This window comes from Rhinolophus sinicus, chromosome 1 (assembly GCF_057876585.1).
Source record: "Rhinolophus sinicus isolate RSI-liver-muscle chromosome 1, RSI-T2T, whole genome shotgun sequence".
NCBI classification, from domain to species: domain Eukaryota; kingdom Metazoa; phylum Chordata; class Mammalia; order Chiroptera; family Rhinolophidae; genus Rhinolophus; species Rhinolophus sinicus.
The window spans coordinates 76,279,826-76,299,754 of record NC_142501.1 but is presented as its reverse complement, the minus strand read 5'-3'; the positions used below and the strand labels follow the sequence as shown (position 1 = coordinate 76,299,754).

At 32.5% G+C, this 19,929-nt stretch overlaps 1 protein-coding gene across 3 annotated transcripts in view; it reads right to left on the bottom strand.

The window, feature by feature from the left end:
• The window catches only part of PTPRQ (protein tyrosine phosphatase receptor type Q), a 241,992-nt gene that overhangs the window by 10,737 nt on the left and 211,326 nt on the right, over window positions 1-19,929 (bottom strand). For all 3 annotated transcript variants that reach the window (XM_088800966.1, XM_074325366.2, XM_074325367.2), the window contains 6 exons: window positions 16,435-16,461; window positions 15,708-15,789; window positions 12,439-12,529; window positions 7,464-7,540; window positions 1,101-1,235; window positions 782-907 (listed from right to left, as the gene is read on the bottom strand). In XM_088800966.1, the coding sequence (XP_088657092.1) occupies window positions 782-907; window positions 1,101-1,235; window positions 7,464-7,540; window positions 12,439-12,529; window positions 15,708-15,789; window positions 16,435-16,461 (538 nt within the window). The remainder of the gene's footprint in view (window positions 1-781; window positions 908-1,100; window positions 1,236-7,463; window positions 7,541-12,438; window positions 12,530-15,707; window positions 15,790-16,434; window positions 16,462-19,929) is intronic.

Here is a 19,929-nt window from a genome sequence, read left to right as displayed (position 1 = left end):
TGAAGACAGCTGATATCCTAGCTTTTGAAGGTGATCTTTTAAAAATGACTATTGACCAAACAGAAGAAACTGTTTTCATTTATCCTATAAGAAAGGTCTTCTATAACTGCTACAATAAAGAAAATTTATTTTCAGTATGAATGGAAAGAATAAGAAAGCTTGCAAAGAGATGATGATAATAGAGTATTTATATTCACATGTAGCATAACACTTTGTAGCACTAGAATAGATTTTGAAACAATTTGGACCCTAAACGTAAATAAACACATTCACCAATTATTCAAAACACGGGTATTAAGTGTCTGATAATGTTGGAAAGTATAAAGATCCTTATATCATTTTTTTGTGTGTGTATAGGCACTTATATAAACTGATAAAATGGGACTCCACACTATCTCTTCTGTATCGGTTCTGGATTAAACATAAAATCGAATTATTATGTTATAGAGATGAATAATTTGGATAATTCTTGTTTTAAGTCATATATTACAGTTTCTTTATCAAATAAAATAAACCTAGTGATCTAGTTGTTTCCTCCTTCTTCTTCCCTTGTCTATCTAAGAATGTGATGCTAATTGGTTCATATAAACTTGGAATTTAAACGCAGTGACATAAATATTGAGGTGAGACACCAATTCAAAACTTATGTTTAGAAAATGATAGGAAAGTATTGGTGATATATAGGTGCCATTGCAAAGGATAGTTCTAGAAGTTAATTTTACTTTAGACATTTAGAGCATTCATATTTACTATCATGTTCTTGCCCCCCACCATTTTTTACCCTTTCAATTTTCAGATCCCTGATGGTCCAATCTATTTGAACATCCTCCATTAGCTTTGTAATCACAATATCTCCAAAGACAGTAACTGGTTTATTGTCCTCTGGCCAATACTGATGGCATCTGATCTGTATTCAGAGAAAATCACCAGTCATAAAAGTCATTGTTATACTGATATATATCACAGTAATTGCTGCAAAGATAAAACTGCCTTATAGGTGTCCAAGTTATTGATGACTCACAGTATTAGCTGAAATTGTCACACATATATTAACACAATTATAAAATAACATTTTGTGAAAAGATTTTCAAATAACTTACCCTCCCTTTTTCAAAACACTGTGTTAGCATTACTAATGTTTTTGTTCTGGTTTCCCAAACCATTCTCCAGAAATCCCCAACTGTTCCTGGTAATGGACCTTGAGTAGCAATAAATTCATTTGGACATAAGTAGCCCTAGAAGGATAAAATTACAATACCGCATGAATATTTACATATATGTATACATATATACATGTATATAGTAGTTTTTAGTTTTGAGGCAATATATGAAAAATATACTAAAATGTCAAATCATCTAAATATTTTTTAATATTGTGGATTTTGACTGCTAAATAATATCAGATACTCAAAATTTCCAACATTTAATTTTTAACCTCACAATGTGACTATACTATACAACTAATTGTTCTTAAAATTTATTTCTAATTTTGCAATAAAACATTAAGGACAACATAAAAAATAATAATATTGACCTTAATTAAATGCTTATTTTATGCCAATATGTTAAGCAATTTATAGTTAATGTATCAATTAATTTAAGACAATATGTTAAGCAATTTATAGTTAATGTATCAATTAATTTCTTATAAAAACCTTGTGAATTAGTACTATCATCCTCATTTTATAGATGAAGATACTGAAGCTTAGAAATGTGAAGTAAGTTGCTTGAGATCTCACAGTTGGTAGGACCGTCTGAGTCCAGAGCTAGCTAACTTTCCCACTCTAGTGTGTTTTTGTTGTATATGTATGGGTTTTGCAGATATTTTCATACTCTTGCTCTAAGAAATTACTTACCTGCTTAAACTGTGGCATTAGTATATGCTCTCCTGAGTAACCAAGAGTAATGTGGAGGTTAATATGAAGGTTCATTTAGCTACTACAGGACCTGAGATTTGTCTCAACTCTATTATCATAGATCTTGTACATTTTATCAAATTGTTCTAAAACTTGTCCATTCACTTGGAATGGATGCATTCGCTTGGAATGGATGCGTGCAACTTGAGCTGTATCTGTGGATTTTTCTAAGAGGAAGGTACTATATAAATAAAAAGTTAGTAATGGAATTCCATCTATTCCAAACATCAAAATATTTAAAGGAATAAGAATAAATGGTAATATTTATTTTTAAATTGGAATTATCTCAGTAGTCAGAGAATATAGTATTACACAAGAATAATAAACATTTTAAATTTCAAGGGACCGTAAAATCTAATCCAACTATTTTATTGTACTTTAAAGAATAATGAGGCACTTGAGGTGATTTTCCCAAATCACAGTGCTAGCCAGTGACAGTCTCTGGGATAAAACCTTTAGTCTCTTGAAACATTATGTGCTAAAGCATTTCTGGTTTTCCAGTCTCAGTTGAAATACACATGGCTGTGTAATTATTTTACATTGTAAATGTTTGTTTATTTTTTAGGTTAAAAAAGAAATATATTTTCAGTGTACAATATTGGAAAATTCAGAAAAGTATATATAATAGAATATCAAATTCACCTATAATCTCTCTACCCAGAATGATGAACGATGAAAATTTTGGTCGATTTCTTCACAGTCTTTTAAAATATGCACATTCTTCCATTCAACTAACATTTATGAGTGCCTACTGTGTGCCAGGCACTATTTACTAGCTGGGGATTCATCCCTGAAAAAAGACACTAAAATTCCTACACTCATTTGTCTTACATTTAGTTAAGGGAAATAAATATTATATCTATTAAATGAGCAAAAAACATAGAACTTTCTAAAGTCATACATGCCATGAGAGCAGGTTTTCAGAAAATAGGGTGTTCAGAAAAGGCATGTCATTGACATCTGAGGAAAGACTTGAAGAAGGAAGAGAGTAAGCCCTACAGGATTTGGAAGAAAAGTGTTCCAGGTAGAAAGAAAGTCGAGTGTGACAGTATTAAAGGAATGATGTGTCTGAATTGCTCTAAAATAGCAAGTGGCTTGATTGGAGTAAATGAGGGGGACAGTAATAGAAGATGATGTTAGAAAGCACAGGGGAGGTTGGAAAGGGTGCTTGAGGTCCTAGTAGGTAATTGTAAGACTTTGATTTTTACTCTGAATGATACAGAAAACCATGGAAAGGTTATGAACATATAGAGTGTATGGTTTAACAGTTTCACTCTGGTTTCTGTAAGGAGAATACAATTCTGTATAGGTTGCTATAGGGATTTAAAGGTGAAAAAAGGAAGGGTAGTTAGAAGGTTATTGCAACAGTCGAACCAAGGGTAGTTTAGGTAATAGTAATGAGGATGGTGAGAAGTGATAAGATCTAGATATATTTTGAAGAAAGAGCCAACAGAATTTGCTGATGGATTGGATATTGAGTATGAGGAAAATAGAATAATCAATAATGATTTCAAAGGACAATGGAGAAAACTTCAGAATGAGTAGAATTGAAGGGAAAATTAGAAATTCATTATGGACATATTAAACTAGAAATCCTTATCTAATATCAAAATGCTCAGGTGGGAATGTCATAAAGGCAGTTGGGTATATGGGTTTGAAATATAGGAAAAAGTCTTAGCTAGAAACATACTTTGAAAGTAATTAGCACATAGATCTTACTTAAAATCATGAGAATAGATGAGATTACCAAGGAAATGAGTTTGGAAAGAAACAGTAAATTCAAGGATTGGGCTGTAGATAATATGTGAATGTTTGGTAGTCAAGGAAATAAAAGAGAACCAATGAAATTGACTTGAAAATGTCAAAAAGCTGTAGACGGAAAATAGAGAGAATGGTGTTCGGAAACCGAATAAAGAAAGTGTTTCAAGGGTGAGGATTATTAATTGCAACTGATCAATTTATAAAATGTTTCTCTTCGTCATCTACATTTCACTTTTTCAGAGACTCAATGTCCTTAGGTACTATAATCTTCTCTCAAAATGGGAACAAACCTGATATTTCTGATGTTATTACGGCTCTTTTGCATCATAACCTTTCAGCATTCATCTCTAATTATAGTAAAAGTTATACCCACGTTAATGTAATTTCAGGCATCTGGTTGACAGAAGAGATCATTTTGAGGGTTTGGGGCCTTCCTCTTGTCCCATTACTTAATGTTCTTATTGTTAGCGCTCTTGAAAACAGTTGTATAGTTAGTGATTGTTTATAGGGATGCAGTATCTCTTTTCCTTGCTACCTTTCTTCCACAGTCCATTCTTCAACAAAGATTCCCAGGCTCTCAGTGAGTCCTAGCTTCAGACACAATTCCCAAGAACAGCACAGGGCAGTGAGCTACATATATTGGTGGTATATTAATCTAGTTATAGACCCTGGCCTGGAGTTTCTCCAGCCTTAAAGTCCCTCAGACCACCTGCTGCTGGTCTTCCCTTTTCCCTTTATAGTTCTCCTCCCTTTTCCTTTAGCTTACAAAGAACCCATTTGCAGATGGCTTCTATCTTTCGCTCCTGGGACAAGGGTTTATGAACTTTCAGATGAAGGTGCCATGGTACAAAACTGGGGAATGAGGGAAAATCGAGGTATTAGACATTCTTTCTGAGGTGAAGACTGCCTACATTTGGAGATGGAGACATGAGAGGCACTACGGTATCAAGGCTTTGTCTATTTCCATCTGGTCCTGGCATCCCAAGCAAAGGAGATTTCCCTGGAAAGTAAGAGCAAAACAATGTTTCCCACTCCAATCCCAAAACCTGCCTTAAAGTGCTTCCCATCTGGGCCTGCTTACCATGCAGCTCAGTAATGATTATGCCTGTCATTATATATGGGTCATAGTGACTTTGTTGTAAGATTTATTATATTACAACATCACTTGATTGCAGCAGAATATATATATTCAGACTCCTAAGTTTATTGCTCATCCTGCATTATAATCTTTTCATAGTTATCTCCTGACAACCTATAATATTTAGAGATTACAATGGAGATTCATGAATATTCCTTTGCTTATGTCATCTATGCGGTTCAGTTATACCTACTGAAACCATTTGGTTTCTTTCCTAATCATATTCATATCCTATACTGTTACCCCACATCTGGTTGCACATTAGCGAATGTGAGTTATTGCTTTGTATCTATTTACTGGTGAATAAAAAAAATCGTATAAATCAATAGGTCGCTGATACAACCATTTGCCTTTGTCCTCCTGTTCTATGGTATCATAAGACAATTAAGTTCAAAAACACATCCTAGAAAAAGTGCTACAGACCTCATTGCTGATTGTAACTATGGTCACCTTTGAAGTACTCCCCTTGGGAAGCTATGCACCAATGCCAGTGCCTAGTCCACCCTTCAAAGCAATTTTGGAACTCTTTTTCTGGAATGGCCATCAGAACTGTCGTCATGTTACCCTTGATGTCCTGAATGCCATCAAAATATCTTCCTTTCAATATTTCTGGATTTCTCTTTGAGTAAAGAAAGAAGTCATTGGGGGCCAGATAAGGTGAGTAGGGAGCGTGTTCCATTACAGTTATTTGTTTACTGGCTAAAAACGCCCTCACAGGCAGTGCCGCCTGAGCGGGTTCATTGTCATGATGCAAGAGCCATGAATTGTTGGCGAAAAGTTCAGGTCGTCTGACTTTTTCATTTCAGCACTTCCAAATGGTAAACTTGGCTAACTGTACCAGTTGGTACAAATTCATAATGAATAATCTCTCTGATATCAAAAAAGGTTAGCAACATTATTGCAACAAGTTTGTGAACTTATTAATAATTGTCAGACCTCATATGATCGTTAGAGCATTGATTAAATTTAAATATCTAAATGCATATACGCATCATTATGTAAATCAAAGTAAAAGTTCAACATGCTATAGAGTTTAGGCTATGATGAAAATTAGTAAGCACAAGATTTCACCAAAATCTTTAAAGAAAAATGATATTTTCAAGGGAATCAGTCATTTGATAAATGAATAAAGTATGTTGACACAATCGTAAACTTTTTTTCAACAGATTTAAAATTCTAGCATAAAAATAGGATGAAATTCAAAGGATGCTAATTTCTCTACCACCACCACCCATGTCCATTCCTCTATTAAGAAATCTTAATTTTCCCTTTATTCATTTATTTCACAATAAGACCAGTATATGATTGTAATTTTGTAGTGACTATCAGCCCATATAGAATTTAGAATGAATCCCTTCCCCCAGCTGAATCTTGGAGGTAATGGGATTCAGAACACAGATGTTGGACGTTGGGGAAAGGATGCAGCATTACATAGCAGAGCTCAAATGTGACCAAAGGGAATGGCAGGCCTGAGTCAGAAGACCTATGAATTAGAGAAGAATAAAAGACCTATGTGAGTGTGGGCAGTAGAGGAAACCCTCAAGTATCTGTGAAGTCACATGATAAAGATGGTTAACCTTGTTATGTATCAGAATTGGAGCCAGTGGGAGAAAATATAAGGGAACACATCTCATTTAAAGAAAAAAAAACAACCCTGTATATTAGAGTTATTGAGAAATAGATTCATCTGCCTTAGGAGAAAGTGGATGAATCAATGCCAAGAGTGGTTAACTTCTAATTGTCAGGAATTTTAAAGAAAGATTTCCAAGATAAATGGTTGAATTAACCACAAGGGGAATTTCTACTCTGAGATTTCATGGTTGTGTCAACTCAGTTGGTTGGTCTTGAGTGCATATAAGGTTTCTATGTACCCATGATAGTGATGAGCATTGACGGAACAAAAGAGCCATGGAGAAGGAGAAAGAGAAGGAGAAAGAGAAGGAGAAGGAGGAGGAGGAGGAGGAGGAGGAGGAGGAGGAGGAGGAGGAGGAGGAGGAGGAGGAGAAGGAGAAGGAGAAGGAGAAGGAGAGGAAGATCCCTAAAACAAATTGGTTTCATTCAATTTTCAATCCAATTCATCAAGCATTTATTATCTATGACGTACAAGACAGTACATTAGGCATGTCACAATCCACCTCCCCCTGCTAGTTCACTTAAGAGATGTTCATTGAGTAGCTACAATGGAGTTCACATTCCACAAGTAGCTGAGGATAGAAAAAAAGAACATGGCATAGTACCTTTGGAAGACCACAAATCTAAAAGGGAAGAAGAGCACAATAGATTTTTATATTATATGGACATGACTGTCCATTTGACTAATTTTTCTTTGGAAGAAAGATTGCTAGACCTCATTGTATAAAGAGAATATGTTGAAAACACACATGGAATAGTAGACAGACCAGGGGCTATGTAACCTGAAGTTATACATCTTCTTATGGAATTGATTGTTGGTAGGTTGAAATCTCTGCTAGGAGACTCCACTTCCCCATCTATAAAATGGGGGTACATAGTGTTGTTAAATAAAAAACTGGCACATTAAGATCCATAAATGTTGTAATGAATTTGTTTTTTTAAATACTTGGAAGAGTAATGTAATATCAGAACTTATGTTTTATAAAAATACAAAATATATAAAAATAGCAACTTACAGAAACATAGCTGGCATTAATATAATCCGATCCTGGAATACTAGCATCAGCTATCAGCTTCACTCTGTTATTATTATCTAGAAGAAAAGAAATAAATGCTAATTCAATTTTAAATTGTCACTACTTTTTTTTATTATAAAAGTAGTATGAAGAGGTTCATGACATAACATTCAACACTACATTTGGGTGTAAAACTAAAATAGAAGTTCCCGTTTATCCCATATTTCCACTACCTAGAGACAATGACTGTTAATGTGTTCTTGTATATGTTTCCAGGATTTTCTATAGATATTCATAGAAAATTAACCGCAAATGGGATGATATACACTCTATTCTACAAGTTGCTCTTTCCATTTGCCTTTGTCTTTCCTTATTAGCATAAATAAAAATACCTAATTCATTACTTTAAAAAGCCATGTAGTATTACATTCTTTCAATATATCATATTCAAAGATTTAAATTAATTTCATTTTGTTATTATAAAATGCTGAATAAACATAACTAAAATTTTTGTATAGATATATGGGAGTATATTTGTAGAATGCATTACTAGTAGTAAAATTCCCAAATCATACTGTGCATTTAAAATTTTGAGATATTCCCAAATTGTTCTCGAATTACGTCAATTCAAACGCTGAACAAAAACTGTTTGAACAATTGTTTCCTCTTACTTTCACTACCACAAAATACTATTAAACATTTTAGTTTATGATCTTTTGATAGATGAAAATTGATATCTCATAGTATTTGTTTTGATTTCCATAAATATACGTAAAATTGAGCTTCTTTGCTTGTTTATTGGCCATTATAAATACCTTTTCTATTAACTGCCTTTTCATATTATACCATTTTTCTACTTAAAAAAATACTTTATACTAAAAACAAAGGTTATATGTATTAAAATTTTGCCATATGTGTTAAAATTTTCTCCTTAGTTTGTTGTTTGTCGTTGAGTCTGTCAATCTAGCTAGCTACATTTTTCATACATAAAATTTATCTTTCTTTTGTAATCAAATTTCTCATTATTTTTCATTACGCCTTCTTGTATCATTCAGCAAAGGTGGTTGTCACCAATATTCTTAATTTCACAAATTCATTCATATTTTCTGGAACTTTAATCTGATTTTCTGTTTTTGCTTTAAGTATTTCAATCTTTGATCCATTGGAATTTATTTATTTATTTTTCTTACAGAGCAAGGTAAATTCTGTCTTGTATTGTTTGTTTGATGCCATTTGAAACAACAAACTGATTTTTTAACATTCCATCCGCCTTTTCCTCCTTATTCAAACAACCACTTCTATCATACACTAGATTTTTCTATGTATTTAGGTTTATTTCTGGGCTACTTATGTTCTTCCATTAATTTATCTGCCTATTCTTTCTTTAATATTAAACTTTTTATTACTATTCTTCAGTATATGTTAAGATCTGGTATAAAATTAGATACCCCCTATCTAGCACTTTTCTTCAAAGTGTTAATGTGTTTTTTTCCCTGAGGATTTTTACTAAGTTGGTATTATATTGCAGTGACCCGTGCTAATTTTAACTAGACATAGGAATTATAAAAATAAAATATCTATTACTACTTAATTATTTTGAAGGGTTTCTTTTTGTTAACCTCAGTGGGAAGGCACTCAATAGTAGAATAAAAATGGGCAACTGGGTTTGGGTTTGAAATCCAGATGATCTGTCAGCCATACGTAGGGCCTTGGGTGAATTGCTTAACTCCTCTGCTCCTTTGTTATCTCAGCTATAATATGTAGCTATAATATTTATTTTGTAGAATCCTCTTGAGGAAAACTGAAATGAAATGTAAGCACTCAATACATGTTCTCATATTCTTAAAACTTAAGCACACGTTATATATTAATATTAAAATGATTTAGCTGTGTTGCCAGTAATTATAATCACCTGCCCAAAGGGCTTAAATTTAGAAATGGGGAATGTTTAAGCAAATTTATACAAATGATTATGTCCCAAAGATTTTTGCATTTGGTATGATCTAACTATTTTAATAAAATTGTGGCTAGTCCTATAACTTAGGAAGAGAAGCCATCAGGTTTCTATTCACTTGATAAGCCTGCTCATAACTATCTGAGTCAACAACAAGTTAAATTTTTCTTCATGGTGTTGGAACACTTCTGAAGGTCATAGCGTCCTGTCAAGCAGAGATTTGCAAAATCTCTTCTGCAAGCATTTGCTGCTAATTCTGGTATCTTAAAGACCTGTAAGCTAATAGCTTCCAAAACGCACTGTGATATTTGAAATCCTACTTCCTACATTACTCAGGGGAAACAATGCAATTCACTTAGCTGGCTCAAGCTAAAATTCATACTCTATTAAAATGAATTCATTCTCTACAGGAGGAAAACAAAAAGACATTTCTTCAGCATTATGGCTTCTCTGCAAGCACAATGGGAGAATATATTTAGTTTAAACATCTGATTTGCTTGTGTGTGTGTGTGTGTGTGTGTGCGCGCGCGCGTGTGTGTGTGTGTGTGTGTGTGTGTGTGGTATGTACAGGCCCATAGAGGTAGCTATGAGTTTACAGTTTGCCTTTTAACCCAGACTTGGGAAATGGGCTTGTTACCTCCTGACTATAGACCCTCAAGGCCTATTACTAAATCTTATTCACTCAGAAAGTTAGCAATTTAAAAAGTAAGCAATTTATTGATTACTAACAATCATAAGAACTAATATTTACTGTTTTCTTTGTTCCAGGAAAAGTGATTTACATGATTATTTCATCTGATCTGCACAATAACCTTAAGAGATAGACCACTGAATAATATGTCTAGTCACTAAGATAGTTAGTGGATAAACAGGATTCCAACCCAGGAGGTTCAATTAGAACATGTGTTCTTAGCTTTTTTATTATACAGGAGGCAGTATGTATTATTTAAATAATGAATTATTCTAATAAAATTCTTGAAAAATCTAAAATTCTAACTAATAAAGTTATTTCTTATAGGACATCCAAGTCTTTAGGAGAACACTTATACAAGCTTTCCCCTACAAATCCATTAAAGGATATTGGATGTAGATATAATACACTATTTGAAAAATTACCATAAGTATTCTGTTCCAAAATTAAGAAGCTGAAAACAATTGGATATTATCCATTTGACTCTAGCAAAGGTGAAAAAAATGCATGCAAAACTTATTTAAATATTCCAGAACATCCTTGATTTACAATAAAAGTCCATTGTTAACAATTATTTATTGTCTTAGCTTTAGAAATGAAGAGTTGGGGTGATCATACTCCTAAGTTCTTCTTGTTGTTTTTAGGTTCTTTATTTAGTCCTATCAACAACACTTATTATTATTTTTTTATCCTATAGGTAATAAGCTAGTATTGTCTCACTTTTTTTATAGCCATGATGTGAATCCAGATAATGCAGTGAGATCTTTGCAATTAAAGACTGAAATGTCACATTTAAAAAATACCTTTCTAACACCTCAAATTTTTACATATTTTAAATTAGAGACTAGTTGGTCCCTGGCAAGTAGTTAGATATATTTGATTTACTTATTTTATATATACTGACATATCACAAATTAATTCAGTCAACTATGTAATTGTAAATGTATATTAAATATTATGCAGTAACTGTCTTTCAAGCAGATTATAGTATTTGTTTTCATAGAATATCACTGAGTAAACATTAAGCAGACAGTGTGGAAGAAATTTAGGTACAGATGAATATAAAAACATGAAAATTTCCGTATCTCTTAAACTTATGATGCAGCCCATCCAGGTTAACTCTCTGAAAGGGAAAACAAAAGGACTTGTTGAGAAAGTTATGCCATAGAAATTTAGAGATGTAATACTAATATTTCTTATTTCCTATAATAATGTCTTATTTGTCAACTTATCTTAAAGTCATTTACTTGTGATTTGTTTTGTTCCAGAAAGGATTTTAGGATTAAAGCTATTTGTGTTTTCATCTTATTTTAATTCTTGGTAATTAGCAAATTCCATTAGATTATTACATCCTATATCATCTTTCCTTAAATTTGTTTATTTGATGGCTCAGTTATCCTCTAGTTCTAGAATATCAGAATTTCGTCTATTTCTTCCTATCCATATACTTTATGATTTTACATTCTATGACATCATCCTTCTCTAAGTCCATGTCTTTCTAGACAGAAGAGTTCAGTGTTTAAGTATGGAATTTTTCCTAATATAGTTTCAAAAAATTATATATGTTAACTCTAAAATTAAGAATACTTTAAAACTTTAGATTTTGAAACAATATTGACAATATTCAAAATGTCACAATATCTCTTTTTTATTTTATAATGTAAAGTGTATTAAATCAGAATATAGATAGCAGAAACATCTGTTCAAAAATATATCAAATATTTATTATTATTAACAAAATAATTTTACGTTTTTTTCTTTCACATAATTGCTAATTCTTAAAGCAATAATATGGTTTCTTTTCTTATTGATTGAAAAACAAAGCCATGTTTATTATAGTAAGGCACAACCCTGCCTCCTTTGTAAAAACAATCCTGGTAAGCATATATATACTCTGATCCTCAATGAATATTTTGCAATGGTTTTTTTATATTCCATAAGAAAACACTGCCATGCTCTTAAGGGAAACTAATGCACAAAGTTACATGTGAACTTTCTCTTTTAATTTGAAAACTAGGTCTGTAGGAAGATGTTAGAGACTTTTGTTACTTGGGTTAAATTACAAAGCTAAGAAACTATTAGGTCTACAGTTTCTTGCACCTGCATAAGTGAACCTTGTGTGAACAAGCTGAAAACCATGTACATTAACTTTAATAAATATTAACAAAGCAAAAGAGATACAATTTCAAAGTTGTTGCTAAGAAAATGCATTATTATAATTCAATTAACGTGCAATAAAATATATTTAAGAAATAAAAAATGCTAAGATGCATTTTGTGTTCATGTTAAAACATTTCACAGCTAAAAGCAGAGACAATACAAGCACATACATGGTTTTATGTTTGGAAAGCGGTTTTTTGCTCTGTTCCAAGGCAAATCGGCATCAGTTGAAGAAAGATCCTGAAGAAATTTTGGTAATTCCTGTGGAATGAAGTCAGTGCAAAGTTTACATTTATTTCAGAGATAAACAAATTCACTTAGTAAAATAAAATTCTTTTTTCTATACCTTTTTATTTTTAAATTGAAAACACATCTCACAACTGCAGAAACGAGGTCAAATTAACTTATGTAAACTTTCACTGAAAATATCCTGAGTAAAATTGGTCATTTGGGCTATTGCTCTCTGGGATAATTTCTTTGTACTTTGGGAAGCTCTAAGATGTGGCAACAATGTTAGTAACACTTTTCCATACTTTACTAATGGTTTTGTTAGGTACACACTTAATACTATTTAATAATTTAATGTCTGCTTAGTAGCGGAAGGGAGTTTAGTGATTTATTTTTTGTTTTTTCTCCCCAGGCAGTGTGATTTCATGCCTATTAATTGGTACAACACTGGTCAGTTTGAGAAGATGCCAAAGGTCAATTCCTGTTCTCGGTAGGCATTGTTAAATCAATAGTGGAATGCAAAGGTGCGATTAAGAATTATCAGACACAGATGATGGGTCAAGGAGATCTACTATTGACATTTTATATTGTCTACTCATCATTAAGAAAGTTTGTGCAAGACAATATGTTCATTATTTTATTGAGCTGAGATTTACATTTACGAAATTTTAGAAATTTTAGAAAAACTCTCAACTTGCCAAATTCCTTAAAAAGTTTTAAAAACACGTGTTTTTACAATTTATTCAACATCATTATACATTTTTTCTTTTAATTGGATAATTCTCCCTTCCTCCTTATTTTTGCCTCCAAAAAAAAAAAAAAAAAATCTGGACTGCCTTTTGCAAGTGGATATCTGTTAGAGGAGAGGGTCAGTGTACGCATCTGAATTCTGGTGTGTTAGTACTAAAAGCCTTAGGGGAAAGAAAATTAACCAAGTGAGGAATCCTAGCACAGCTTCCTTATGTCAATGTTTTGGGAGAGTACTACAGCAATTTATAAGAGACAAAGAACTATGGTGGGGAGGGAAGAAGAAAGATGAATTGGAAATCACCTGAAAAGTGGTACTTCTTTTCTGTAATTATTTCACATAGAAGTTTCTAGTTATAGATTTAAATGCCTCTGGCCTTGATAACTAATACCCAATTACCAGGTTGATTGTTTGTATAGTAACGTTACACTTGGTGGCCTTAGTCTTATCAGGGCACAGAGGGCCTCAACCATTCTCTCCCTATTGTTACCTCTTTCTCTTATCCTTTCATTTTTTCAGTGGGATCACAGACATGTTGGATTGTGTTGCATCCTTATGTTTTTGCATTCATTCCTTTTCTCTGGAATATCTTTTCCCTTTATCTACTCATTGGACTTCTGCTCTTCCTAAAGTTCATCTTGGAGGTCACCTTTTCGTGAAGTCTTTTTTGCTGGCTATCCAAGCAGAGTTGATCATCACTTCTTGATGAAGATCTCTATCATGACATAGTGCATTTGTAACTGTTCTATGCACATCTACAGTTATCATAATATGAGCTGCTTTCTGGTAGGAATTGTCCTAATAACAGCTAACCACTTGTGCAAGCCATTATTCTTAGTATTACACACCTTCAGTCGTTTTAGTATTCACAACTCAATGAGGTAGATACTAACTTTTTTGAAATGAGGACATTGAGGCACAGAGAATTTAAGAGATTTGCCAAAGGTCACTTAGCTATTAAATGTTGAATTGATATATATCAATGTGTCAAATACAATGCCTATCACATAGTAGGAGCTTATAAATATTTAAAGTATAATAAATGAATATAATTTGAGTTATAAAGATTATTAAATATATGCATCAAATATGCATTTGTTTATTAAAACATAATTTTCCTCTAAAAAAACAATACAGCATTAGAATAAAAAACATTTTCTGTAAAACAAGTCCCTTACATATATAGATACATTTATATAATATATACACAAAACTTATGTTTATATAACAAAAACCCAAATTTTTAAAACCATGATCTCTAAAAAAGCTAAACTAGAAGCTTTCTCAATGTAATACATGAGGAAATGTTATTGCTAATAAAAGCTTTCATCTACTCAGTCATGCATAATATAATTATATTTGCTCCTAGTCTAGTGAAATTATACTTTTGCTCCTAAAGAATTGAGACTTCTCGCTGTGTAAATGCTAAGAAGAGTTTTATGGTACCACTGATTTTAAGTCCAGACCAATATTACTTAAGAAGCATAACCAAAAAGCTGTAGGAAACACCATTAATCTTCTCACATTTTTGTTATTATTCCCTGAGAGACTGAAATATTATAATCTTGAATTATTCAAGCCAATTGTTTGATTCTTTGTTCATAAGTTCACACATTGAGAATTTCAGGAAAAAATAGAAATAAAGTTTTGGTGACACTTAGAAACAGTTTTATTTTCATAATACAAAATAATTATCTAAGTTAGGAAAGATGCTTACAAGTCTTAAAATAACTTGCAGTTCTGATATCTACCTTCTGTTTTAAAATAATTTCAATTTTATAGATATGTAAAACGTGGAAAGCAACAAGTTATTCTTAACTTTTAAATAGTTTTTAGGTGTTAAGTTCTTAACTTTACATATTTCCGTAACATGAAATAGCGTTTATCCCATAGTAACTTAAAAACAGGCCTTATAAAACATGGACATTACTTAACTTTTTTAAAAAAAATTTTTGGACAGTTCTAGAAATAACATTATTTTTATAGTTTCTGGAAACATCAAGTTCTTCTCCCAGGATCATCTATACCACTAGCATAAACGAAGTAGGTGAATATAAATTGCAATTAATACTTAGTGTCTACATATAAAATAATTACTTACATATAAAACTACATTTATAGTATAACTCAAGCCTTGTATATAAACAAAAACTAATTAATACAGCACGATAGATTTGCATCCACATCTGGATGAGAGCAGAGAATAAATGAGGCCAGGATGCTATTCCCGAGAAGGTTTGAACAAGTGCACCTTTTCCTGACACAGTAGGTGAATAATTCTGTTCAGGTTACACCAGAGGCCTCCCAGTGTAATATTACTATCCAAACAATCAACCTGGTAATTGGGTATTGATTATCAAGGCCAGAGTCCTTCATGGCCTTGCATGCTTAAAATGGACACGAAATGTGACATATGACACGACTGGAGGTCTGACAATGTTGTGACAACTGCTAGTAACATACCGAAAATTCTTCTTGAAACTTTAGGTTGTTGTTTGTGCAAAGCTCTTCAACATGTTGCAGGAAGGATTTCTTGCTTATCGGCCTCCAAGCAAAGAAAGATATAAAATGGAGTCACAGTAGATTGAATTCTTTCACTTTAGCATGGGCGCTGGTTAACAAGTTACAGAACAACGGACATTTCAAAACCCATAAACCACCCCGCCCTTTAAAGTCACTCTGTCATACTTACAAAATTAACTTTTCTCCTTTAAGTTCACTTTCTTTATATTCATGGTACAAAATTCCTTCAACTTATAAGTGACTTTAAATGAGTGATTCAACATTTTAATGAAGAAAGTTTTTCAAATAAATGTAAGGTTATCATTGAGTCCTAAAGCACATAATACCTCTTTGTCATACAGAAAACATTTTATACATTACAAGGTTTTAGAAGATATAAAATATTGCAGTGACCTCATTCTCATAATGACATGGTTTTTAAACCCCAAGGAGTTTAAATATCCCCGTATTACTTCCCAAGCTAAAATACAGACATGCAGGCTTCACCCCAGAGAGAGAGAAAGCATTTCTCCAGTTACCATGCAATTAGTCATGCTTTTATGATTTATATCCAGCTTGGAGGTTTTTCTAACAAACATACAAAAAAGGAACCACACATTAAGATTCATCAAATCAGTGAGTCTGAAGTTGATATTCAAAAAGAAGAAAAGATATTTGACAAACTTACTTGATGGATTTTCTATAACTAAGTAACCTGCAACAGAGATTGTGTTAATTTTATTATGAGTTAAGGGTATAGCTCTTTCTGAAAGAGTTCTAGATTAAAATCAGAAAACTGTAAATCAGTAATGTATAATGTACTTTGCCTTTAACTGACACGTGATCATTCTTTTAAATTCTATTTCATTTTTAAATATTATATATTATTTAGACCCAAATATGGCCAAATAATAATTTAGCTTCTCTTTCAAGCTATGAAGGTACTTTTGTGTTGTTAGGGATTGGGCATTACATTAAACGCCCCAATATTTTAATATATTGCATGTATATAGTGGTCGAAGAAAGTCAATGGAATTTTTAAAAACATTTTCTTTGTCCATAGAAAGTGCTGAACTAGGAAGAACAGATCTTGGAAAAATGACATCATCTTGCTTAAGTCTTATTTCATGAGTGAGTTTTGATGAGTATATAACCACAACAAAATCACAACAATTTCAGTTACTTTAGACATATCTTTTGGACAGTTCATTGGTCAAGTTATTTATATTCTGAAAAAAATTGAAATCATTTTAACAGCTAAATAGACTATGCAACACACAAATTCAGAGATGGGCATATCTTTAGTAACACATTTGTCATGCACAACAAATTAGCACTGCAAAAACACAAAAGACACAAAGTATAATGAAATAAAATAAACACAACAAAAAGTTTTAAATTTTAAATATTATTGGGATTATTTTACTGTATTCCTTAGTGAAGAATATTTATAAGAGGATGTGTTTTTGAAGTAAAGAATAAATGAAAGAAAATAATTAGACTGAAAAATGTGGCATGCTGAATATTATGAAAATAGTCACAAAGGGGTGTGTTCAATGAAGAAAACATGAGTCAAAAATAAGTCTATTACATTACAATACAGGGATTGGTGAAAAATATGGAGGTGCTGGAGCAAGTATTTATCACAAAGAATGAGAGAATTCTTAATGGTGTAGGTGTCCCCAAGCAGCAGGAGGTATCTCCCAGCTTCTCAGGGTGTAACCTGGTAGAGCATCTCATTATTAAACATAGCATCACAGTGATAAAACAGCAGTGTTTGAGCAAAGTCTTGGTAGATAAGCTTGTAGGCTTCCCACAATACCTTACAGTGATTCGAAGAAGGCAACAGAAAAATCCCAACTCTAACGAGATGGATATGGAGATGGCTGAATGGGCTACTGAGTCAGAAGAATCCTTGTTTTGGGGACAGGAAGACATAGTGTCTGAACTGGAGGCCCTGGACATACTTCTGACATGGTAACAGTGGAGACTGAGGAATTACCCATCCCTGTTGGAAATAATTCCTCTCAGCAAAGACCAGCAAGAAAAAAAGACACTGGACTAGACTTAAATTATCCAAACCCCCGTAGATGCCCAGTGCCCTAATGCTCCTATGCCATGATGTTTCTCAGAAATAGGAATAGAAGAGGGGTTAGGTTAGGTAAATCCTAATTAACTGATTTTAAGATAGAAATACATGAAATATTTGAATTAGCAAATCAATTCCCTGCTACCAAATGGAAATGGAAATTCTTGAGTTGTGTGGAGATCATGTTTACAGTAACAAGGGACATTTTTCAGTTTGCGATTGGTGAAATTCAGCACACTACATCTGATTAATGGCAGGCTCATGGCTCATGGTCCACTTATTTAAGGACAGTCAAACTGAAGAGATTCTCTCTTTGCCCAGAGGATCCAGGGTTTCTTGAGACTATACAAGTTACTTGATCTTTCTGTGCCTCAGTTTCCTAATCTGGAAAATGGGGTAAAAATATGTAAATCAAGTACATATATGTAAAATGCTTAGAAAATTCCCTGGCTTTCATAAGCTATCCATAAATGTTAGTTATTATCATTAGGACTATAGTTACTTTTTCTAGTTTATTTTGTATAATTCAAGCTCCACCTATCCATTTTTTCTACAATTGAAATTATATAAAGGACTATTTTTTTGTTTCTAAAAGAATATTCTATCTTAAATTTACTGAAAAATGGGTAGACTAGATTGTGTTACATTAAGCAGCAGGATTTCCTATTTTATTCTTCCTAATGAAGATTCCTGCATAAAGCGTGGTCACAAGTATCAAGGCTTCAAATCCAAGTCTTACTTTCTAGATCTCAATTCAAGATCCTAGATAAATAACTATAATGACTATAATAACTCAGTTTTCATATAATCATGTGAAAGCATTTCAAGTCATGCTCACATTTCTGACATTATTCCTTACAACTCCCCTTTAGACACTCTGTTTGCACTCAAGATATTCTCGTGGCATCTCTCCCTCTCAGTTAGTACCATTTCAGGTATTTTTTCACAACCAGATTCTACTGATTCTTTATAGTTGATTCAAATGTTAACTCCTCCATGGACCCTTCCCTGGTCTGCTATAGAGAAAATAATTTCTTCCTTCTGTGAAACCAAATTTCTAAAGACAAATCGTCTTCCACCTTGTATTATGGCTATTTAAGTACATGCATTAAGGATACATGCATTAAGGTTCATGTATAGTTACGGATTAACCCCTGAGTTACTACAAGTCTCTCAGCCTTATTCATAGTAGGCAATGAGTATATCATTAGGTATACAACTGTGGATGAATTCAGACTAAGATACACAGTAAACTAAATATAAGTGCTCTGATTACTATGAGAGAATTTCTGAATAGAATCAATTTTCCATTAAAATATTAAGCATTTGAAAATCCTCAGATCCTAATTCAAAGTTTTAGATAAGTCTGATCAATAGATGCATCAATAAACAGTATATGAGTCTAAACAAAGGCCATATCATACCACCTAACATTAGAAATTAACAGGTGCTAGATACTTTGTTAGGAAATTAGATATAGGAACAATAAAATCACTCTTGCCTACTAAGTAATTAAAAAAATGGTTTTTAAAAAAGAAATAGGGCATGTTTTGGCTTGATTTTCTTTTGCCACTCTCTTTATCCAAACCTAATCACTTTATGTAATTTGTCCTTCACATTTGTATTTACATAATGTGAGAAACAAGGCTTCTAATTGTCTAATTTGTATGTAACTGTCCTGTTTATGCTTATGTCACAATTATGTGTGAACTGAAATCTTGAAGTACCTACCTAAATAGCTTAAATTTATGCCAAAGTGGGCATAAATTACCTATTTCAAATAAAAGTTATCCTTTTTTTCTTGTCTGTACCCATAGACTTGCTTTGATTATTAACCTCACATTGTATAGGTGTATGTTTCTCTTAAGTACTGGCTAAGTATGTTCTAAATTTTGTTTTTCTTTTTGAGGTTTTAAAGTTTTATTTTTAAATAAGAAAAAGTATTAATTTGGACAATTAGTATGGGAAATGAGAAAAGAAGGTGGGTGGGACACAATATGAGGAAAATGAATTGATTTATCACTAATGAGGTAAACTCCTTTAGGAAAAATTGTATGGGTAGATACACATAAAAATTTATAGAAATTAAAGTGT